Genomic DNA, 21,780 nt, shown 5'->3' on the forward strand with positions numbered 1-21,780 from the left:
ATCCACACCATATATGCTGTTTATTTGGTTGAAAAGAATAACGTTTATTTTTTTTCTAATTTGAGAGTTGGGATAAATGACACTGTTGATGATCTGTTAGGTAACCGGTCTCTTTTCCTCTGCAGCTTTGCTGAGGTTGTCTGTAAATATTTGCTGAATATAAGAACAGAGCAAGATCCTACCTTACATAAACACTGCATTAAATTCTAATAACAACATTGGTTTATTTTACCCATGGTGAACTTTTATCTTGACCTCAATCTGTGGTTTTTCCTTTGATGTCTCAGGTCTCGTTTCATCATCTCGGTTTGGTGTTAAGTCATGGGGAGGAAGCTGGACCTGTCTGGTCTGACCGATGATGAAACAGAGCATGTTCTCCAGGTGGTCCAGCGAGACTTCAATCTCCGAAAAAAAGAGGAAGAGCGACTCAGGTAAGATGCTTCTGTTTCTACATGGGTACAGTGACTGTATGTGGACAAGTGAAACAGGCTTCCTGAGTGTTCCTTGCTGCTAGCCTTGCTTTCAAAGTCTTTACGTCCAGTAAACACACATAAGACTGTTTTTCCCTTTGTAGTCATGCTGGTCAGCTTTAACACTGCCCATCACAGTGCCAGCTCAGGAATGTGACTGTTCACACTAGCAGTCAAGGATCTGTTTGGGCTGCTCACATTGTAAATTAGTGGCTGTTTTGAGCTTGCTGGCTTTAATTTTTCTGCCCACGGATACTACTGAAGAATAACCAAGTGTTATATGAGCAGGAGAATTAGACTCTTAGCTGTATATTCTTCTTTTAAAAATCTCAGCTACCAGAGTTCCTGCCGTGGCTCAGCAGAAACGAATCCAACTGGGAACCATGAGGTTGTGGATTTGATCCCTGGCCTCCCTCAGTGGGTTAAGGATCCAGCATTGCCATGAGCTGTGGTGTAGGTCGCAGATGCAGCTCAGATCTGGTGATGCCGTGGCTCTGGCGTAGGCCGGCGGTGGGAACCTAGCCTGGGAACCTCTGTATGCTGCAAGTGCAGCCGTAAAACGACCAAAGAAAGAAAGGAAGTAAGGAAGGAAGGAAGGAGGGAAGGAGGGAGGGAAGGAAGAAAGAAATCAATCAATCTCAGCTACCATGGTGCTAAGTGACCATCAGACTGGGAAGGGTCACCTGGCTCAGCCTCACCCTCCTCACTTTATAGAGGAGAAAACAGAGACCAAGAGAGGGGCGTCTTGTGACTCCTCTGCAGTTGCTATTTCCTCGTGGAATGTTCTTGGAAGTACTTTTGCTGCCTAAGTTGGGAAGAAGTCACAATGATGGCAGTGTGGTTATGTGTTGGGCCTCGTGTGTTAGAGCCCGATGGCAAGTCGTCATTAGCTCTCCTCCTCCACAAACCCATCACCCCTCCCCAGGATTCCACAGGTTTGTCGTGGCACCGTCTCCCATCCTTAGCCACTGAGCTCAAAACCTCTGTCTTTATCATTCCTCCCTGGAGTGGTCCCCAGGCAGGGCAGGGGGACCACTGCTTCCTCAACATCTCTCTCAACCCTATCCTGGTCCAGCCTTGTGACTCTTCATCCTTGTCACTGTAGTAATCTTCTTTACAAGCCTCCTGCCTCCACTCCTCCAGCTGGTGCCCCATTTCGGCTCTAATCATGCCCTTTCCTGCTCTGCTTTAACATTGACATAACTTGTTTTCCTTTTCCTTTGGGGTTTCTGAGACTTTCTGTTGTTTTAGAATATTTCCTTCCCTAGATTGTAAACACCGTAGTGTAATTACCTTTATTTCTACCATGTTCTTCCCCCATACTGTATATATTCAATACATGCTTTATTAGATGGAAGACAAGAAATATGTTTGTTTGTTTGGGTTGGTTTTTTTTTTTGCTTTTAAGGGCCACACCTGCAGCATATGGAAGTTCCCAGGTAGGGGTTCAATTGGAGCTACAGCTGCTGGCCTACTCCACAGCCACAGAAATGTGGGACCCGAGCTGCATTTGCAACCTACAACACAGCTCCAGTAATGCTGTATCCTTTAACCCACTGAGCAAGGCCAGGAATCAAACCCGTGTCTTCATGGATACTAGTTGGGCTCATTACTGCCGAGCCACAATGGGAACTCCTCAAAAAATCTGTTAAATAAATAACGAGTTGATTTAAAACCATGTGCCAAGCACTGTTCTAGCTGTTGGGTCCATAAGAGTGAGCAAAATAAGTCATCACCCTATGGAGCTTATATTCCAGAGCTGCTCTACCCGTGCCCTAACCACCAACACAGTTGGCTTCTGAGTATTTGTGACAGGGTGAATCTGAATGGAGATGCAGTAGAAGTATACACACCAGACATCAAAAATTTGTACCAAAAACGTAAGATATCTCATGCAGGACTTGGAGAACAGAGGGAGGGGGAGGGAATGGGATGGACTGGAAGTCTGGGGTTAATAGATGCAAACTATTGCATTTGGAGTGGATAAGCAATGAGATCCTGCTGTATAGCACAGGGAACTATATCTAGTCACTTGTGATAGAACATGATGGAGGATAATGCAAGAAAAGGAATGTGTGTATATGTGTGTGTGTGTGTGTGTGTGTGTGACTGGGTCACTTTGCTGTACAGTAGAAAATTATCAGAACACTGTGAACCAACTATAATGGAAAAAATAAAAAGCATTAAAATAAAAAAAAGATATCTCATGCATAATTTTTAGACTGATTACATTTTGAAATACCAATGCTTTGGATATACAAGATTAAAGAAGAAATGTTTAAATGAATTTTCCCTGTTTGTTTTTAAAATATGGCTACTAGAAAACTTAGACATGTCTCACATTATATTTCTACTGGCTAGTGCTGTCCTAGAGGGAGGGGAAGGAGAAGGGGAGTAAATAAATACAAATGTATTTATAAGTATTAGGTAGAGGTGAGAGCCACAAAGAAGGAGGGAGCAGGGAAAGGGGGAAGAAACCAGCCTGGGATAGGCAAGGGGCACTCAAAAAGGAAGCTCTCTCTCTCTCCAGACTTGAAGGAAGTGAGGGACGGAGCTAGGCTGCTTTCTGGGGTAACATCGAGCCAGGAGGAACTCATGGCAAATATCAAGTTCTGATTCAGGGAAGTGCCTTCTTTGTTTCTAGAGGGGCTGCGAGGGAGGGAGCTGGGGACCGGGGGAGTGCAGTAGTGGAACAAAATCCAAGCCTTAGCTAGAGCCCAAACCAGGCAGCAATAAATCCAGACTCAAAACCACTGCAGTTGTCAAACATTTCCTGCCTCTCTGCATTGCTTGGATTGTGGGTGAAAGAGTCTCGGAAGCTGTGTTGTAAAAAGCATTTTTGAATTCTTTAATATTTGCTTCAATGAACGTAAGACTCAGAATAGAAGATTTTTGGTTTAAGGTTTCAAATGAATTGTATTTCTTTTTCCTGGCCCGCTGTTCTTTATTTACCTAGTTTCTCTGATTAGGTTTGGTGTAGAGATTACATAGTGTTTGGGTGTAGAGATTACATGGTGTTTCTAATGATAGGTTCTTTGGTGTTGACGTAATGTGTAGTAAATAAATAGGTGGTGAATGTGTGAATTAAATGTCCTCAGAACATATGATGGGGAAAGAGAGAGAGCAGGGCCAAAGAATTCAGCACAATTAGGTCACTGAAATAAATTCACGGAAAGATAACTAGAAGGTATAAAGCAATCACTGTGAGCTGGCACTGTCCTGGGCACTCTGCACAGTTACAATTATTGATTCCTCACAGGAGTCCCCATAAGGGAGATCCCCATTTACATGAAGGCACCCAAACCCAGAGAGGTTATACAGCTTTCTCAGAATCACACAGGATTCTGTTTCCCACATTCTCTGAATTATATAGAGTGGATTAAGCCTTTCAAAACTGTGCTTCTGGGCAAGTAGGGGAGTCCTGCCCCCAACTCCCATAATGGGCACAGTCATACCACAATTGGGTGTATCAGCTCCTATGTATATGCATAGTCATAGGTCTTCCTATGTAAGGTGACTCCGTGGACCCTGTATCACAAGATGACCTGCTTTCCCAGCACTGGGGATGTGAGGTTTTGAACATTAATCCCATTAAAGGCTATAGGTGTAGTAGGACTATTTGAGGGGAAGACAGAAGACTGGGAGGGCCTGAGAATAGTGGACATGTAGTACCAGACAGTGGAGGGGGTACTTATATACAAGTTGAATAGAGTAAGTATTGATTGCATTTTCCAAGACACACTGTAGTGTTAAAGCTGTGGATGGCGCAAACTGGAGAACAAAAGACATGTTTTGACCCCTGCTCCTACCTCCAAGGGCTTGGGGTCTAATCTAGAAAAATCAGGCGAATGGGTAGAAAATATACAATATGCTTGATTAGTTTTATTCTTTTTTTTTTTTTTTTTTTTTTTTTTGGCTTTTTAGGGCGGCACCTACGGCATATAGAGGTTCCCAGGATAGGGGTCGAATTGGAACTGTAGCCGCTGGCCTGGGCCAGAGCCACAGCCACGCAGGATCTGAGCTGCATCTGTGACCTACACCACAGCTCACAGCAATGTCAGATCCTTAACCCACTGAGCAAGGCCAGGGATCGAACCCGCATCCTCATAGATACTAGTCGGGTTTGTTAACCACTGAACCACGACAGGAACTCCAATTTATTTTATTCTGTTTTTACTTTTTATCAGATGATTTCACACAAACAATAAAAAAACAAAAATAGTAAAGAAGACCTTATCATGAAAAGTGCTCATCCTCCGTTCCACATTTAATCGGTTTTGTCCTTGGTTCTGAAGTCTTCCTAGCATTACCGCCATAAAACTAAATTATATGCTTATGTTGCTCTTTCTCGATGTGTCAGTTTTAGGCAGGCTTTCATTTTTCTGCTCTGAATGGTAGGGATTTTGGTCACATACTTAGACTACCTTTGCCTTTTGCTTCTTGATGGTTATATTATTACTTTTGGTGTGGTTTTCTATTGGTCATCTTTCAAGTTAATGTACGGAAAACTCTGGGTCTCATTCCATCCCCTTTGACCAACCTTTCTGGGTTTGGGCAGTGCAGGTATGCATATGGTGCCCCTACCTTCCCTCTATCACCCCTTCCACTTTCTTCATCTCACATCTGTCCCTGTAGTACCTTTACTTTTATATTCAAGGTTGAGGCCATTCAGGGGCTATTCTGCAAACATAAACCTGAGACTGTCCTATTTTGTTCAGAGGTTGACACTCATGGTGAAAATTAATACACAGCCCTTAAGTTCTTATGACTAAAAAGAGTGTTTGCATACAATGAGGCACCACCTCACACCAGTCGGAATGGCTTTCATTAGTAAGTCTAGAAATAACAAAATGCTGGAGAGGGTGGATAAAAAGGGAACCCTCCTGCACTATTGGTGGGAATATACATTGGTACAACCACTATGGAAAACAGTATGGAGGTACCTCAGAAAACTAAATATAGAACTACCATATGATCCAGCAATCCCACTTCTGGGCATATGTCCAGACAAAACTTTCACTGAAGAAGATACATGCATCCCTATGTTCACTGCAGCACTATTCACAATATACAAGACGTGGAAACAACCTAAATGTCCAGATGAATGGATCAAGAAAATGTGGTATATAGACACAATGGAGTAGTACTTGGCCATAAAAAGAATAAAATAATGCCATTTGCAGGAACATGGATGGAACTCTAGATTCTCATAGTAAGTGAAGTAAGTCAGAAAGAGAAAGACAAATACCCTATGATATCACTTATTTGTTGAATCTAATATATGGCACAAATGAACCTATCTATAGGAAAGAAACAAACTCATGGACTTAGAGAACAGACTTGTGGTTGCCAAGCGGGAGGGAGTAGGATGGACTGGGAGTTTGGAGTTAGCAGATGCAAACTGCATCTGGAGTGGATAGGCAATGAGATCCTGCTGTATAGCTCAGAGAACTATATCCAATCACTTTTATAGAAAATGATGGAAGATATGAGAAAAAGAATGTATATGTATGTATAACTGGGCCCACTTTGCTGTATAACAGAAATGGACAGAAGATTGTAAATCAACTGTAATTTAAAAAATTTAAAAAGAAAAGAGAAAATAGTGTTTGCTGCTCCCTTTTTCAGATCTTCATGGAAATCTGTAGGTGGCTAATTGGTCTCCTTTTCTTTTTACTTTTATGAATTCATTACACTTTTATGGCTTTGCTGTTATTTTAAAGCAATCTTGGGAAGGAGGCGAGTTTACTAATTGTTTGCCTAGACTGTCATCTGGAACCCACTGGTCACTCTAACTTACAGGCCCACGGGGGAGCATAGGGGAGGTGCAGACAGGAAGAGACCTCCTTGTGTGCAGCGTGTACCTAGAGCATGCCTGGGATCAGATCAACGTGTATATGGATCCTTCGACCACTGATCATCAGATGGAGGGAGCCTGACCCTTGAAACACTAGTTGGAGGGGAGTTTCTGATGATCAGCGGAGGACTTTGTGTCAGAAAGAAACTTTTGTTGGGTTAAATCACCGAGGCCTCTGGGGTTTATTTGTTACAGAAGCATAGCCTGGTGTTACTTTGACTGATATAGTTTCTGGGAGCTGAAAGGGACAAACTATTCATTTTGCCCCACCCTTAACTTTGCAGCTGCAAAAGTAGGCTGGGGGTCCATAGGCAGTTAGTGGTGGAGTCTGTCCTGGACCTGAGGTTCCTGATGCCAGGACTCCTGGTCTTCTTCTTCCATCTGGCCCCTTGTGTAGCAAAAGACACCTGTGGAACAATCTCCAAGCTTACACCAGAATCATATCAATCACCCTGTGATTTTATATTGTCAGGCACGTTGACAAAGTGATTTTAAAAATGGGTGTTAATTGCACAGTACTCTGGTATTCAGATTGAGATGTTTATGAGATAGCCCAGCCTTTAAAATTTCTCATTTAAAATGCACTTGCCAGAAGCTAGTTAGCATCTGGATAACTTCCAAAGATTTGCTGGTGCTCTAATGGACTTGGTCTATGGGGGAGCAGAGGTTAGATTTGATGAAATGGTTTCCCGTAACTGGGCCTGGCCATTAATTGTCAGGATTTGCTGAACTGAGAATGTGCTTATGCCTGCCAAGGACTGCGGGGCCCAGGCTGGGCCAGGCCAGGGGAAGGAAGGGAGGGGAGGATGGAGGGTGTGAGTGGCAAGGCACCTTCCTGCCTGGGCTTTCTGGGGGAGGCTCAGCAGCTGTTGTGTGTAAATTCCTCCTCCTTGGCCTGCATTAAGAAGCGGATCAATGCATTCAGAGACCTGTTTCTGTTACTCACATGCTGACATGGCCTGTACTACCTCTGCCACCTCAGCAGCAGGGTGTGGGGGCCAACTGTCCATCTCCCATGAGAAACTAAGAGCTTCCACAGGGTGTGGAAGGTCCAGGAAGCAGAGCCTCTCCCCAACTAGAAATGCTTTGTGTTTCTAGTCTGTTATAACAGAAATGCCTTTGAGGTTGAATCATGATTTTATAAGGTAGAAAGAACACAGTGCTTTTAATAAAATGAGTTAGTGCTCTTCATTCAAAATTCATTTTAAACAAATTAAAATTTTCTTACATGAACGTAATTTTTCAAGAAGTTTCTTTTTTCAAATAGTAAAATCCCTTTGTTCTCAAGGTCCCTGGTTTGGACGCTTAAATGGATGGAATGAATTAACGAACACTCCTGGTCATAGCCTTCTTTGAAGCTGGAAGTCAGATTGCCTCGTATTTTACTCAGTTGGAACAGATATACTCCATGATTTATGAAATAACTATGTGTTCACAGAGTGCATCTGCCATACGCCTCCTCACTGGCTGGCCCATTATAGCTCCTGAGATTCCACGCTAACACTGTAGCATTAACCCATCCAGGTGATGCATCTGCTACGAGGGAATGCCCCAGGCAAGAATTCCTTCCTCTGGAGTTTCCTTCATGTCTCAGCGGAAATGAATCTGACTAGCATCCATGAGGATGCTGGTTCAATCCCTGGCCTCGCTCAGTGGGTTAAAGATCCAGCATTGCCATGAGCTGTGGTGTAGGCTGCAGATGGAACTCTGATCCCATGTTGCTGTGGCTGTGGCATAGACTGGCAGCTACAGCTCCAATTTGACCCCTAGCCTGGGAATCTCCATATGCCGCAAGTGCAGCCCTAAAAAGACCAAAAAAAAAAAAAAAAAAAGAAAAGAAATTCCTTCTCTGCATTGCTGGATCAGGTTGGCTAGCTGGTCAGACCTCTGAAATAACAAAGCCCAGAGCAATTGCGATCTATGGTGGAGTGGAAGGTCAGACATGGCTTTGTTTGAAAGTCACTTTGTGATGGGGGAAGGCCTGGAGACTTGTGTAGGGCAGGTATGGGGACCTCAGAAGTGGGACATGGGTAACATACAGAGTATCAATCTCAAAACTAGAGGGGACCTCAGAGATTTTTAAAAACTCTCCTTTTTACTTATTACTGGTATTTTTAATAATGAAAAGGTCAGATGTATTAAATTAAAGCTGTTGGATATCCATTCATTTGCTTCAGAATCATCTACTGAATGTCAGGAGCCTCCTGGGAGAAATGTGAGGGGATGACAGGGTAGGGGAGAGAGGGAGGAGGGTCACAAAGTTAATAAGTGCCTTAACCCTTGAGGACAATCCAGAAGGTGAGCTAAAGTCTTATATGAATAGTTAGGATGCTACAGAGAGAGAGAAATAAAAACATGAAGGCAGGCCCACGGAATACTTCCAACTTGGAGGTGGGAGGTAGGAAAAATGAAAGACTTCTTAGAGGAGAGGTGCATTTGATTTGGTCCTTGAAGGTAGGCAGAATTCTTTAAGAGGATTGAAACAAAGGTCTGGGCAGCAGGGAGCATCCTGGGCAAAGTGATATGGAGAGAAGAGGGCATGTTTTCTCAGCCCCAATCAGGAGCTGTGGTGGGGCAGCGGAGGAGGTGACTTATTTGGTAGCAGTTCTTTTTCTACCATTGCTAAGCATGTTGAATATAGTGTTCCAAGAATATCACTCCTTTCATTCCCAGCAACTCTGAGAAAAGCACTGTTCTTATCCATTTCCAAAATGGGGAAAGAGAGGCTCTAAAAAGAAGTTAAAAACTGGCCCAGATTGTACATCGTGAAAGGTAGGAGCAAACCTAGGCAGCATCACTCCAGGGCTAGAGCAGCATACTGCCTTGGTATTGAAAACAAGGGCACTCGGGCACCACGGGACAGAATGGGTAAAATTAAGGCCATCTTAGAAAATCTGGTTATCTGCTGAAACTGGGATATGTTCAGGAGTGGGGCACTATTTTTAGGGTTTAAGTTAGAATATAGGGAAGGGTAGCTGGGACAGTACAGTAGTCATTAATCATATGTGGCATTAAGCACTTCAAATAAATGTAGTCTAAATGTAAAATACACTCTGGATTTCAAAAATCTAGTATGAAAAAGAGTGTAAAATAGCTCAATAATTTTCTGTTGAAAATGCATTGAAATGTATCTAAATTACAACTAAAATGTGTAATTAAAATTAATTTCACTTATCAAAAACTTTTTATTTATTTTTTATTTTTTTGTCTTTTTGCCATTTCTAGGGCTGCTCCCACAGCATATGGAGGTTCCCAGGCTAGGGGTTGAATTGGAGCTGTAGCCTCCGGCCTACACCAGAGCCACAGCAACAGGGGATCCAAGCCGCATCTGCAACCTACACCACAGCTCACGGCAACGCCGGATCCTTAACCCACTGAGCAAGGCCAGGGATCGAACCCGCAACCTCATGGTTCCTAGTCAGATTCATTTCCACTGTGCCACGATGGGAACTCCTCAAAAACTTTTTAAAAATGTTGCTACTAGAAGACTTTATATATATGGCTCCCGTTATTTTTTTATTGGCCAGCACTGGTTTGGAATGCTAGGTTAAGAAGTTTGGAATGGATAGAAAGTAAGCTTTCTTCCCCAATTTTGTTTGAGGCTGATCTTCTTCTTTGTGAGGTTTATAGGTATCTGAAAGATCCAGTGAAAGTCTTACCTAATTGTGTATTGACCTTTGCTATCAAGAAATATCATATCTGGAGTTCCCGTCGTGGCGCAGTGGTTAACGAATCCGACTAGGAACCATGAGGTTGCGGGTTTGGTCCCTGCCCTTGCTCAGTGGGTTAACGATCCGTCGTTGCCGTGAGCTGTGGTGTAGGTTGCAGACGCGGCTCGGATCCCGCGTTGCTGTGGCTCTGGCGTAGGCCGGTGGCTACAGCTCCGATTAGACCCCTAGCCTGGGAACCTCCATATGCCGTGGGAGCGGCCCAAGAAATAGCAACAACAACAACAACAACAAAAAAAAAAAAAAAAAAAGAAAAGAAAAAGAAATGTCATATCTGTCACATAAAGGTGATCTCAGAGTAGCGGCTTGGTATTGGCGTTCCTGTACAGTTTAAAAGGAAAGCAAACTATAGTGGAGCCACCCTTCACCATGGAGGGTTTGCACATCTCAAGATGGAATAGACCCTTTGATGTTTCTTTGATGTTAACGGTTGACCAAGCATATGCTAAGACTTTTGAAATAATGAAGTGGCCTTAGGATGGCTTCATATTCGTCATTTGTATGTCTCTGGTACCATAAAACTATAAGCTATCACATGTTTGCCTGTGGAGGTCTGCTTTTGAAAATGGCCAAGAGTTTGATGCTGCAAATGTGCTTATAATATAGAAAAAGAATCATACTGATGCTCTTATTTACTTTTGAATTTGTAACCCTTCAAAGGTACTAGTTTGTAGACTGGATACCTTCTCCTCATAATCCCATATTCTTTATTAACAATCTTCTCCTAGATTGCTTTTGTGGCTCTAAGTTCCTGATTTTATTTACTTTTCCACCGCCAACTCTGCTGGGCTCTGATAAAGCTTTTGTGGTGCTAATTCTTGGCCGGACCGTCATTCTTCAGACCTCTGGCTCCAGAAAGCACTTCTGTGGCATCTGGTGTGTGTAGAACTCGGGGTCTTGAAAGAGAATAAGGAGGGAAGTTTCTGCAGCTATCATGAAAGCAGCTTTCTTCAACTGCGGTAATTCAGGCACATCCACAATGATTTAGCCAGAAATGGTCTGAAATGCAAAGTTGGGGAGCACAGATTGACAGTGTGAAGGTCAGAGTTTCACCTGCACCCTGTGCTGTGTTGCTGGAATGACAGCTTCCTCGTCCCTATGACCTTCAGTTCCTGAGAGCAGGCCCTTGCCAGCAGCTGCCTTCGCCTCCTGACTCAGCTCAGGTCCATCTCCTGGTCCAGTTTCCAAGCTGATTCCATCATGAAGGACATTCATGAACATCCTCTCTGAAGCTCACCATAACTGCTAATGAATTCCTTTTTTCACTTGTGAATTTCTACTCCAGCCTCGAGATTCCTTTGCTGGGAATCTGATTAATTCCTTAAATCCCCAGAAGTGTTGCACCTCAGGTCCCCCAATGAGCCCAGTCCTCTGCAGTTCACTGTGCCCTCCTGGCCTGATTTACTGGCTCCCATTCTGCATCAGCTGTTTATAAGGACCCAAGCCTCCTTCTCTGGCTGAATCTTATCTCTAGGCCTCAGGCTAGAGCCACAATTCCTGGCTCCTGCATGTCTAGCCGGATCCTGGGTTTCCAGGTGCTGTGCCCTGCCTAGCAGGTTGGCAGGGCCTGTGGTTCCAGCCCCCTCTGGAGTTAGTGCTGGAATGGTGTGTCCTTGGCCTCTGCCACATTCTCCCAAATGAGAGAGCAGGAGGGAGAAGGAGACAGAGTCATTTCATTGTTGACTGTATTTTTAATCTTCCTTTTTTCCTTCATACAGTATTTATTCATTTTATATGAATCTCAGAGTGGAGGTACAGGAGTGGTATTGAATGCCAGATGCTCAGTGGCACTGCTTGTCTTGCTGAAAATATAACTACAGGTCCATTGATGCTGGCTTGTTTTATAACTAGAGAACTGTCACCTGACGTGTGACCTTGGGCATGTTCCTTCATCTTTTTGTGCCTCCACTTTTCCTACTGTACACTGAGGATGATGAGGGTACCTGACGGGAATGTGAGGAGGTTAAGTGAATTAACGCATAGGAAGCCCCATGGACAGTGCCCCTAGAATGCGGTAAGGGCTCACAAGAACTCAGGGTGAGGTCTGTTTGTGCCTTAACTCCGGGCTGGTATATTGGGTCCGTGAATTAAATAGGGTTCCCTTTAAATTTTCATATCTATTTAGTAAATTCAAATGGTTTCATGGTTTATCTTTTCCTTAGGCAAGATACATTCCCCCCTTTGGCTATTAGATGATTTTCTACAGGCAGAATAGAAATGCTGGTGTTTGTTTTACAGCCAATGGTTAATTATTTAGACCTTTGATGTCTTCCTTCATTCTGTACATTCACCTGTGTGCTGACCCACTGTGGCCAGAGGAGACTCTTGGCTGCCAGGATTTTTTTTTCCTAGGAATCGGAGACTCTCATGCCTTTTATTTGGGGGTGGGGGTTTTATGCATTTCTCTTTCCTTGGGTACCTTCTACAGGAACTGTTTGGTAGCTTTTTGATTTCTTTATGATTATAGAAACAAAACATTTCTATATGAAGTAGAAAACAGGCCAGTAGGCAAACGAAGAGTGAATTTCTGAGAAAAATCATACTTTCTGTTTTGACAACCTCAAGACAAAAGAGGAGCTTTTAAATAGGAAGTAGAAGCTCTGACAATACATAGCAACCCCAGAAGTGCTAATTGGCCTTAGATGCAGCCACTGAGACTGTTTGTTTTCTCCTGGAGAAATCTTTCTGCCTTGAAGGTGGTTTCTGCCTTGAATAGACAGGGCAGGGCTTCCCTTCTGGCCTGCTGCTGCTTCTCTTTTTTTTTCTTTTTAAGGCCGCACCCGCCACCTCATATGGAAGTTCCCAGGCCAAGGGTCTAATTGGAGCTGCAGCCTCTGGCCTACACCACAGCCACAGCAAGTTGGAATCCAGGCAGCATCTGTGACCTACACCACAGCTCCTGGCAACACCAGATCCTTAACCCACTGAGTGAGGCCAAAGAATGAATCCCGCATCCTCGTGGATACTAGTTGGGATCGTTACCGCTGAGCCATGACAGAAACGTGCTGGCCTGCTTCTTAGTGAATCACATGGACTGGTCCCCTTCCCTGAGTCCCTTCACTCTGAAGGTGCTTTGCTCTAATCTGCCATTCAAGGAAATTTTAGTTTCCTCTCTGATGTAGAGAGAGAATATTCCAGAATAAATGATGGGATTTTGGAGCTAAAGTAAGTTTTAAAAATCAGTCCTGACTTCAAGTATAACCTGCTAATTTTATAAAAAAGAATTGAGTCCTTAGGAGTTAAGCTTGTCTAAAGCAACCCAGCAAATGAGCACTGGCAGTCCTGTCCTGCTTTCTCAATTGTGACAGTGTGTCTCTTGTTTAGCTTTTGTTTTCCAGTGTAGTTAGGTGTTCAGCTAAATGTCAGGGGAGCTATACCTCCCCCTCCATTCCACAGCTAATTTCATGGGAATATTTAAACTCCTGTATTATTTAAAAGCAAATCATCATCATTTAAAATAAATTTGTTTGGGGGGGAGGTTTGAATTTTGAAAAGTGAGAAACGAATTTGCATCCTATGTTATGAAATTCACACACATTCACGCAGGATATTATAGCCCAACTCTAGGTACACTGCAAAAATGCTGACAGCTGGCTGACTTCTGTTTTGGGAAGAAAGAAGTACCTCTCCCTATTCCTCCAGCTACATACACCTAAAACCCCAGACAGCGTATCTAAGACAAATATGCAAAGACTATGAGAGGTGGACAAAATAAGGCAGACTGGCTAAGGACCTTGGGAACTGAGGAAGGACATGCTGGTGAGTTCCCTGAGTTTTCTTTTTGCCTCTGGTATCTGAGACTTGGCAGCAAAAAAAGCTGCCAACCTGCAAATACTAATTGTCACCGACCAAAAAAGCCCCAGTCTCCCCTACCTCAACCCCAAACAGAAAACAACAAAAATCTGAAGCCAAAAGGCCAGGAAAGCAGCAGCTGAACGAGACAGAAAACTTTCAGACAATAACTATAATACTCCATCCAAATATCACAGAAAAATATATGTGGCACCCAGAGAAGGCTAAGTAGAGAGCTGTGGCCAGCAATAAGCCCTCACCTCTCTTGTGGTGTAAGGGGGGCTGTGTAAAGAACCACTGATGTCAAACAAAAGCCAGAATAGGAAACACCAACACACATGGAGTTGAAGGTGAAGGTCAACATTTTTAGGTACAAGACAGAGCAGTTAGCAAAAAAGCAGTCAGGATCTAATTAGTCATTCTTGCTTGTAGCTGTTTCCATGTTATAAGTGTGTGTCTGTCTAGGGCTCCAGCTGCTGCTAAGTCATATTTTCAAATAAAATAAATACTAGTAAATGTATAGGCATGCCATACTTCATACAAATTCTAGGAGTAATGTTTTAAGATATATTAAGTTTGGGGAATAAAGGAAGTCTTCAACTTGGCAATTTCAACATGTATTTCTATACAGCACTGTTAATAGGAGATAGAATATTGTGTTATTCAAATACTACCAAATGATGTTCAACCTTGTTTTCTGGTGTTTGAGTATTTGCTCTGGTTTGAGGCTCTGGCTCTTTATAAATAGTACTAAACTGAATGTTTCTTTTTTGTTAAATACATTTTTAAATATACATAATAATAGGTAAAGAAAATGAAGAATGTCGGAAGTTTTTTAAAGAAAGATACCATTTTGAGACATCTCCAAATTCCCAGAATTCTGATTTCTCATTTTGAATCCCAATAATAAAATCTATGGGGAATTTGGAAATACTAGTGTTGGCTGTGGGTCCTTCATGGGAGGAGCCAGAACCGCAGTGTGGCCAGTCCAGCCTCCAGAGAGGAGGGACAGGGATTCATGGATGGAGGTGAGAAGAGGGGGCCACTGGAGGCCAACCAGATAGCTCAAAGTGCACCTGTAACTGGAGAGCCCCAGCATCTCCAGGAAGCAAAGAAGGATGCCATGAACACTTGGCCATGCTGAGACTTGAGGAGACGGGAAGCACCAGGAAGAGAGGGGGAACCAGGAGGCAGGCCCTCTCACTGCAGCACACAGCAACATGCTTGCTTCAGGACAGATGGGGTTCCCTGCCCCATCCACCCACCCAAAATGGTGCCCAAGACAGGGACCCCCCGGTCCTGGATTTTTTTAACCTGGCAGATTCCTCCCAGGGCTCTGAGCACCCACTTGAGCATATGTGTTTACATTTAATGTTTTAATGTATGTATATGTATGGTATGTCTGTGTCTGTGTATGTATCTCCTTTGCTCTAAAAAGAAGTAACCAGATCATGTCCAAGAGGTCCTTCTCCAAGACCTTAAACCTGAAACCCACCTGCCTATGTGGTCTGACTTGGTTCAGTGCTTCACGGACTTTGTCTAATTTATTCCACATGTTCATTGTGTGAGGTGAGCATTATTATCTCTGACTTATAGCTGAGGAAACTGAGATTGGGTGAGGTGAAGTCTCTGACCCAAAGTTACCCAGCTCTTCAGGGGCAGAGCTGGTATTCAAGCCCAGATAACCCAACCCCTTCGAGCCTTAACACTTGAGCACCAGCCTCCAGGCCAGGTTCATTCATTTGGTGCTTCCAGCCATTGAACTTTAGGTTTTAGAGCTGGAAGGACCATCAAGAGACTGTGGGTAGCCTGACCCTTCCCTTGGAGGCAAGATGTTTTTATCTCCATGTTAGAGAGGAGCTGTCCAAGGTGAAAGCATTTTCATGTGGCTGAAGAGCAAAATGTAAAGGAGAAACTAGTCTTGCAGTTCCTTCAGTCAAACCTTGCTGTTCTTTTCTTGGCTTTCCCCATTAAAAATGGGCACTGTGGGAGTTCCTGTTGTGGCACAGTGATTAACGAATCTGACTAGGAACCATGAGGTTGCAGGTTCGATCCCTGGCCTTGCTCAGTGGGTTAAGGATCTGGCGTTGCCATGAGCTGTGGTGTAGGTCGCAGACGTGGCTCGGATCCTGCATTGCTGTGGCTCTGGCGTAGGCCGGTGGCTACAGCTCCGATTCGACCCTTAGCCTGGGAACCTCCATATGCCGTTGGATGCGGCCCTAGAAAAGGCAAAAAAAAAAAAAAAAAAAAAAAAAGGCACTGTGGCTTAAGGGATCAATAGATAATTTGAAGAGGTCATTGCAGACCAGATCTGCCCTTTGTTCCCACCTTTCCTTGGTTGATTGCTGCTTGGCGTGATTGACCATGGTTGGGTTCTGGTCCACTCATGCTGAGGATTCCTTTTTCAGCCACAACTTAAATCAGTTGCACAAACCTCTGTTTCCCTGATAACAATAGTCTGACTCTGGTATGTTCATCTTCCAAAGACAGAGCTGCCTTCAGCATTCTTGGGGCAAGATGCTTGTTTGCCAGGACAAAGCAAGGGTGTTCCTTATGACTGTACCTAATTCCTACTGAAAAATAATCTTCTTTTCTTACAAGTCAAGCTCTTGGACACTTTCTCTTCACTCGGGTTTCTATGCAGAGATTCAGTGTATTTTGCTCATGCCCTTTGCCTCTCTGTTTTTTGGCCACACCCATGGCATGTGGAAGTTCCTAGGCCAAGAATGGAACTGACAACACAGCAGCAACCCGAGCCACTGCAGGGACAGTGCTGGATCCTTAACCTGCTGCACCATAAGAACTCCCTGTCTCTCTGCTTTTGAGAAGGAAGAGGGTGTGAACAGGCATTCCTTGAACAGCATCTTAGGCTGGGGTGAAGCCTCTGGATCAGAGTTCAGACATTCCTGCTCTTTATCCTGAGATCACTCTTGTCTCTGTGATATGGTGCTTGTATGATCCAGGCCTCCCACCAGTCAGAGGAACTGGAGGTATACAAGGAGTGAGGAGAGGAGTGGTGGAAAGCAAAACAGAAAAGTAATCTGGCAGGTCAGTATGAGAAGAGCTGTTATGGGGGAGATGTTGTCTTTTAAAAGTGTGTACATGTGTATATACAGTAGACAGATTTTTAAGAAGCAAATTGGCATCCTGTATATATAGTTTCCTCCCACTTAAAATTATATTAGGCAACATCCTGTGTCATTAGATAAGGCTGTTTTATATCCTATTGTATAGCAATATCAAGTCATCTATCATATCACAGCATATAAATGCATCTTAATCTAGTTAACCAGGCCTTTATTAGTGGGATTTAGGTTGCTTGTGATTGTTATACAGAATGCCGCAATGAGCATCCTCAAGTTTGGTGAAACGTTGTCATCTTCTCCAATCTTTTTTCCTTAAAATCCATTCCTAAAAGTAGAATGACCAGCCTAAATGCGTAAGTAAAACTCTTCCAGGCTCCTGAGCCACACCACCGAGCTGGTTTCTAGAGGGTTGCCCCAGCTCTGTTTGCTCGCTGGTGAGACACCTCATGTTTGCTCCTGAAGCTTGTGACAGCATTTAAAGTGAACACACCCTGTGTTGAGTTCTTTATGGCGAGTACTCTTTGGCAAGGGATCTCTGTTTATAGTCAATTAAGCAAATAGACAGCTGAGTTCCACATAAGACATAGCAATGTTATTAGCAGCCCCATGGACTTAGTACCTCCCATGAATTCAGAATAGGAAGTGTGCCTTAAGGTCAGGTCAGAAGAACAGAAGAGGACCACATCACTCGAATTTCCTTAGATCTCAGGTGTGTCAGGCCCAGAAGGCAGAAAGGACCACCACTAGCCTTCCAAGAAACAATAAGCTCCTGAGACTTGGTTCCAGAATAAAAAATGTGCTCTGTAAGCCCTGCTCAAAGCCTTGTGTTTTACATATATCCTAGGAATTAGCATTGATCATTTACGCCTGACATGCCAGATATTTGGACTTTACAGAATTAGGAATTACCTAACTCCCTTGTATTTTAGGTACATTGATTGAATCAATGAAGACAAATCATTTCTTAAAAATTCAGTGGGTATTTGTTTGCTCTGGAGCAGCTTTCCTGCTGTGAACTTGATGATGGAATTGGTATGAGCACACTTTTAGTTCTGATGACCATAACTCTTGTGTGCCATAGACTCCTCTAGGGCATCCATAACCGAGACTGCATTTAGGGATAGAAAGTGAACTTAATGCACTAGACATGTCCTCATTCAGATTTGGATGATACAGTTCATTAAACTTTGGGACATAATGACTTTGATGGCTGACCATAATTTATGACAACATTCTCTCATGGTCTGCATTCTTATAAACCCCACCTTTCTGTTTAATATTATTAAAGTTTTATGGTGGCCCCATCCAATGAGAAAAACGAATGGAAACACCATCATTGTTTTACGTCCTTTTTGCCAGGTAGAGATCCTGTTCTTAGACTGGGTCCTCAGGATTGGAGTGGAAGCGAGCATCTTTTCTCTTTGAGAGGAAGCTCTCAGCTGAGGATGGCCGCTCCCAGGGGGTCGGCTTGGGGCAGCCTGACTCTGCATATTGTTGTGCTTCTGCTTAGTACTTGAAGTTTGGTAGCTGCTCTCCCATCCCCTTTCCTTGACTTACCCAGGAGAAGACTACTGCCTTTTGAGATTAGTATATTCCCCTGGAATTACCCCGTAATTAACTTTTCTGGTGCTTAATCATCATAAGCCCTATTTAATATCTAGGCAGTGTAGGAAAGTGCCAGATGGGATTTCTTTTATTAGCAATAAGATAAGGTCCCCTGGAGCCTGTTAAATCAATTTTCATTAGACATTGATTCATAGGGCTAAGAGTTCACCAGCTCTCTGCTGTGGTTACAGTGCAGTTTAGCATTTAGATGGGCTTTGTAGAGACACTCAACCATAATGGACTCTGGACCCTGATTATTTCCCTATGTCTTGAAATAGTGAAGCTTTATAGCAGTAGTGTTTTGTGATATCAGTAGGCTTCGGGGAAAAGAGAGAGGAACCAGGATAATTTGAGACAAAAACCAAGATGCATCTGACCATTTACACTCCCATTGCAAATAGCCCCACAAAACCAACCAACCAAACAAAAAAAATGGGGACAGGCATTTGAAAGTACTGTGTAGGGTGCCTTGGAACTATTAAAAATCATGCTCTAGTAGGCTCATACATTACTGGGTGAGAGCATAAATTGTTATTTCCTTTGTGGAGAGCAACATGGCTGCAACTCTCATAATGTGTGTAGCCTATAACCTAGCGATCTCGTCTCTAAGAATTATCCTAGAAATATACTTCACACGTTTGAAATGGCATATGTTTGGGGTTATATAATTGTAACATTGCTTAAAATATATGTGGATAAGTTTTTGGGAATTTAAACTATGGTATATCCAGACAAAGGAATGCTACATCGTTATAAAAAAAGAGTGATGAAGCACTTTATACTGACATACGAAGATCTTCAAGATATGTTAAGTGAAAAATAAGGCTTGGGATAATGGAATGATATAATTTTATGGAAAAGGACAAAAAATTTTTAAATTACGGAGAGAGAAAGGGAAGAGGAGGCTAAAGTGAGGGAGAGAGGGATACTCTGTAACTGTGTGAACTGTCTCTACAAAGATAAACAATTTTGTTCGACTGAGGGGGTTGGAATTGAGTAGCTAAAACACAGACCTGCAGTTAACCTTTCTTTACTTTCTAAATTTGGAACCATGTCACTCTAAAACCTAGTCAAGAGGTTTTTTCTGTTTGTTTGTTTGCTTGTTTTGACCTTTCTAGGGCTGCTCCCACGGCATATGGAGGTTCCCAGGCTAGGGGTCGAATCGAAGCTGTAGCCACCGGCCTACACCAGGACCACAGCAACGCGGGATCTGAGCCGCGTCTGCAACCTACACCACAGCTCATGGCAATGCCGGATCCCTAACCCACTGAGCAAGGCCAGGGATTGAACCTGCAACCTCATGGTTCCTAGTCAGATTCGTTAACCACTGCGCCACGACGGGAACTCCAAAACCTAGTCAAGATGTTTTAAAATGAAACCTAAAAAACATTTACAAGTGCCGTGATTGCTTGTGTGACGTTGTTGAATGAGTATGAAGGGGTTATCAAAAGTTTATTTCCTTTTCCCAAGACTTTCAAGTAATGTGGTTGCATGTATACTTGGAAGAAATGTTATATATGAGTTTCTACTTTTTCATCTGACCAAGGCTCTGAAATATTTATTTTTATATTTACTATCCATGACTGTGTAACCCTGAAACATTAAACATACAGTAGCCATCATTAGTATTTTGCTGGAAATTAATTCTTCTGCTTCTGTGGAGTAGTGTTTTGATCAAATATTGATATTTCTATTAGATTCCTTTTTTTTTTTTTTTTGCTTCTTCAGGCCGCACCCGTGGCATATGGAGATTCCCAGGCTAGGGGTCTAACTGGAGCTACAGCTGCCTGCTTACACCAGAGCCACAGCAACACCAGATCAAGCTGTGTCTGTGACCTACACCACAGCTCACGGCAACACCAGATCCTTAACCCACTGAGCGAGGCCAGGGATCGAATCCACAACCTCATGGTTCCTAGTCGGATTCGGTTCCACTGTGCCATGACGGGAACCACTCTATTAGTTTCCTAAAGTCTTGCCTGGAACATCTGGAAGAGCCTCTGAGGTGGCTTGCAGGAGCCCCCTTGCAACCCACGAGGAAGGACAGCTCAGAGAAATGAAAGGATGTGAGTAAGGTGTGCAGCTGGACAGGGATAACTGGGGGTTTTCATATTTTCTCTGGCTACTTTTCATATATCTTTGGCTCAAGAAATCACAATTATGCTCATGCACTTAACATCATTCCAAATGCCTGTCAAAACAATAGTTTCATCAATAAGCTTGAAATAGTCAGAGGAATGCCTTCCAGTTCTCAAACCAAAGGACTTTGCAGACATTCAAGAACTCAAAATTACTTAAAAGTCTTCATTCAATTAAGAAATTCATCAAAAGAGAGACCTCAGATTAAGGGAAAATGAAATATAAAATAAATGGTGAAACAGCAAGGTCCTACTCTATAGCAGAGGGTACTATATTCATATCCTGTGACAAACTATAATGGAAAAGAATATGAGTAAGAATATACATATACGTATAACTGAATCACTTTGCTGTACAGAAGAAAGTAACAACATTGTAAATCAACTATACTTCAATAAAATTTTTAAAAAGTACCAAAATCTAATAAATAAATAAATGGTGAATAATTAAACCTTTAAAACTTGAGTTGATGTTAAATAGTTGTTATCATCCTACAACTTAACGTGACTTCAAAAATAATTTCTAAGTGAGAAGAAAGTATATAGAGCATTAATAATCAGATTATAAAGGCTACAATTCTTTTACTTGGAGGGGGGGCAAAAAAAGGAGAGAAAGTCACATGGGCATATTCTTATTTTTTTTTTTTGGTTATTTTTTAGGGCTGCACCCAGGCTAGGGGTCAAATCAGAGCTGCAGCTGCCAGCCCACACCACAGCCACAGAAACACAGGATCTGAGCCACATCTGTAATCTACACCACAGCTTGTGGCAATGTGGGATCCTTAACTCACTGAGTGAGGCCAGGGATCAAACTCAAATTTTCATGGATACCAGTCAGGTTCATTTCCACTGAGCCACAATGAGAACTCCCATGTGGGCATATCTTTAGGTACTGTTTATTCTTTATGGTGATAGGGAAAGGATTATTAAGTGGCTTAAAAATATGCAGTTATTGCTTAAAAGTTTTAAGAGACTATATTATTTCTGACTGACCAAAGAAGGAGGAAAAAAAGGTCAGAGGAAGCTTTGGTCCCTAGAGGAAAAGATAATTGGGAGAATTTTCCCTTTGGCACAGCAGGTTAAGGACTGGCATTGTTGGAGTGG

General features: G+C 42.9%; 1 protein-coding gene across 2 annotated transcripts in view; it reads left to right on the plus strand.

Annotated features, from left to right (window-relative positions):
• The window catches only part of MYRIP (myosin VIIA and Rab interacting protein), a 209,170-nt gene that overhangs the window by 34,773 nt on the left and 152,617 nt on the right, over positions 1–21,780 (plus strand). For both annotated transcript variants that reach the window (XM_021068254.1, NM_001161754.1), the window contains 1 exon segment: positions 288–431. In XM_021068254.1, coding sequence (XP_020923913.1) covers positions 322–431 — 110 coding nt within the window. In that variant the 5' untranslated portion in view covers positions 288–321.

Source organism: Sus scrofa, chromosome 13 (genome assembly GCF_000003025.6).
Source record: "Sus scrofa isolate TJ Tabasco breed Duroc chromosome 13, Sscrofa11.1, whole genome shotgun sequence".
Taxonomy (NCBI): Eukaryota; Metazoa; Chordata; class Mammalia; order Artiodactyla; family Suidae; genus Sus; species Sus scrofa.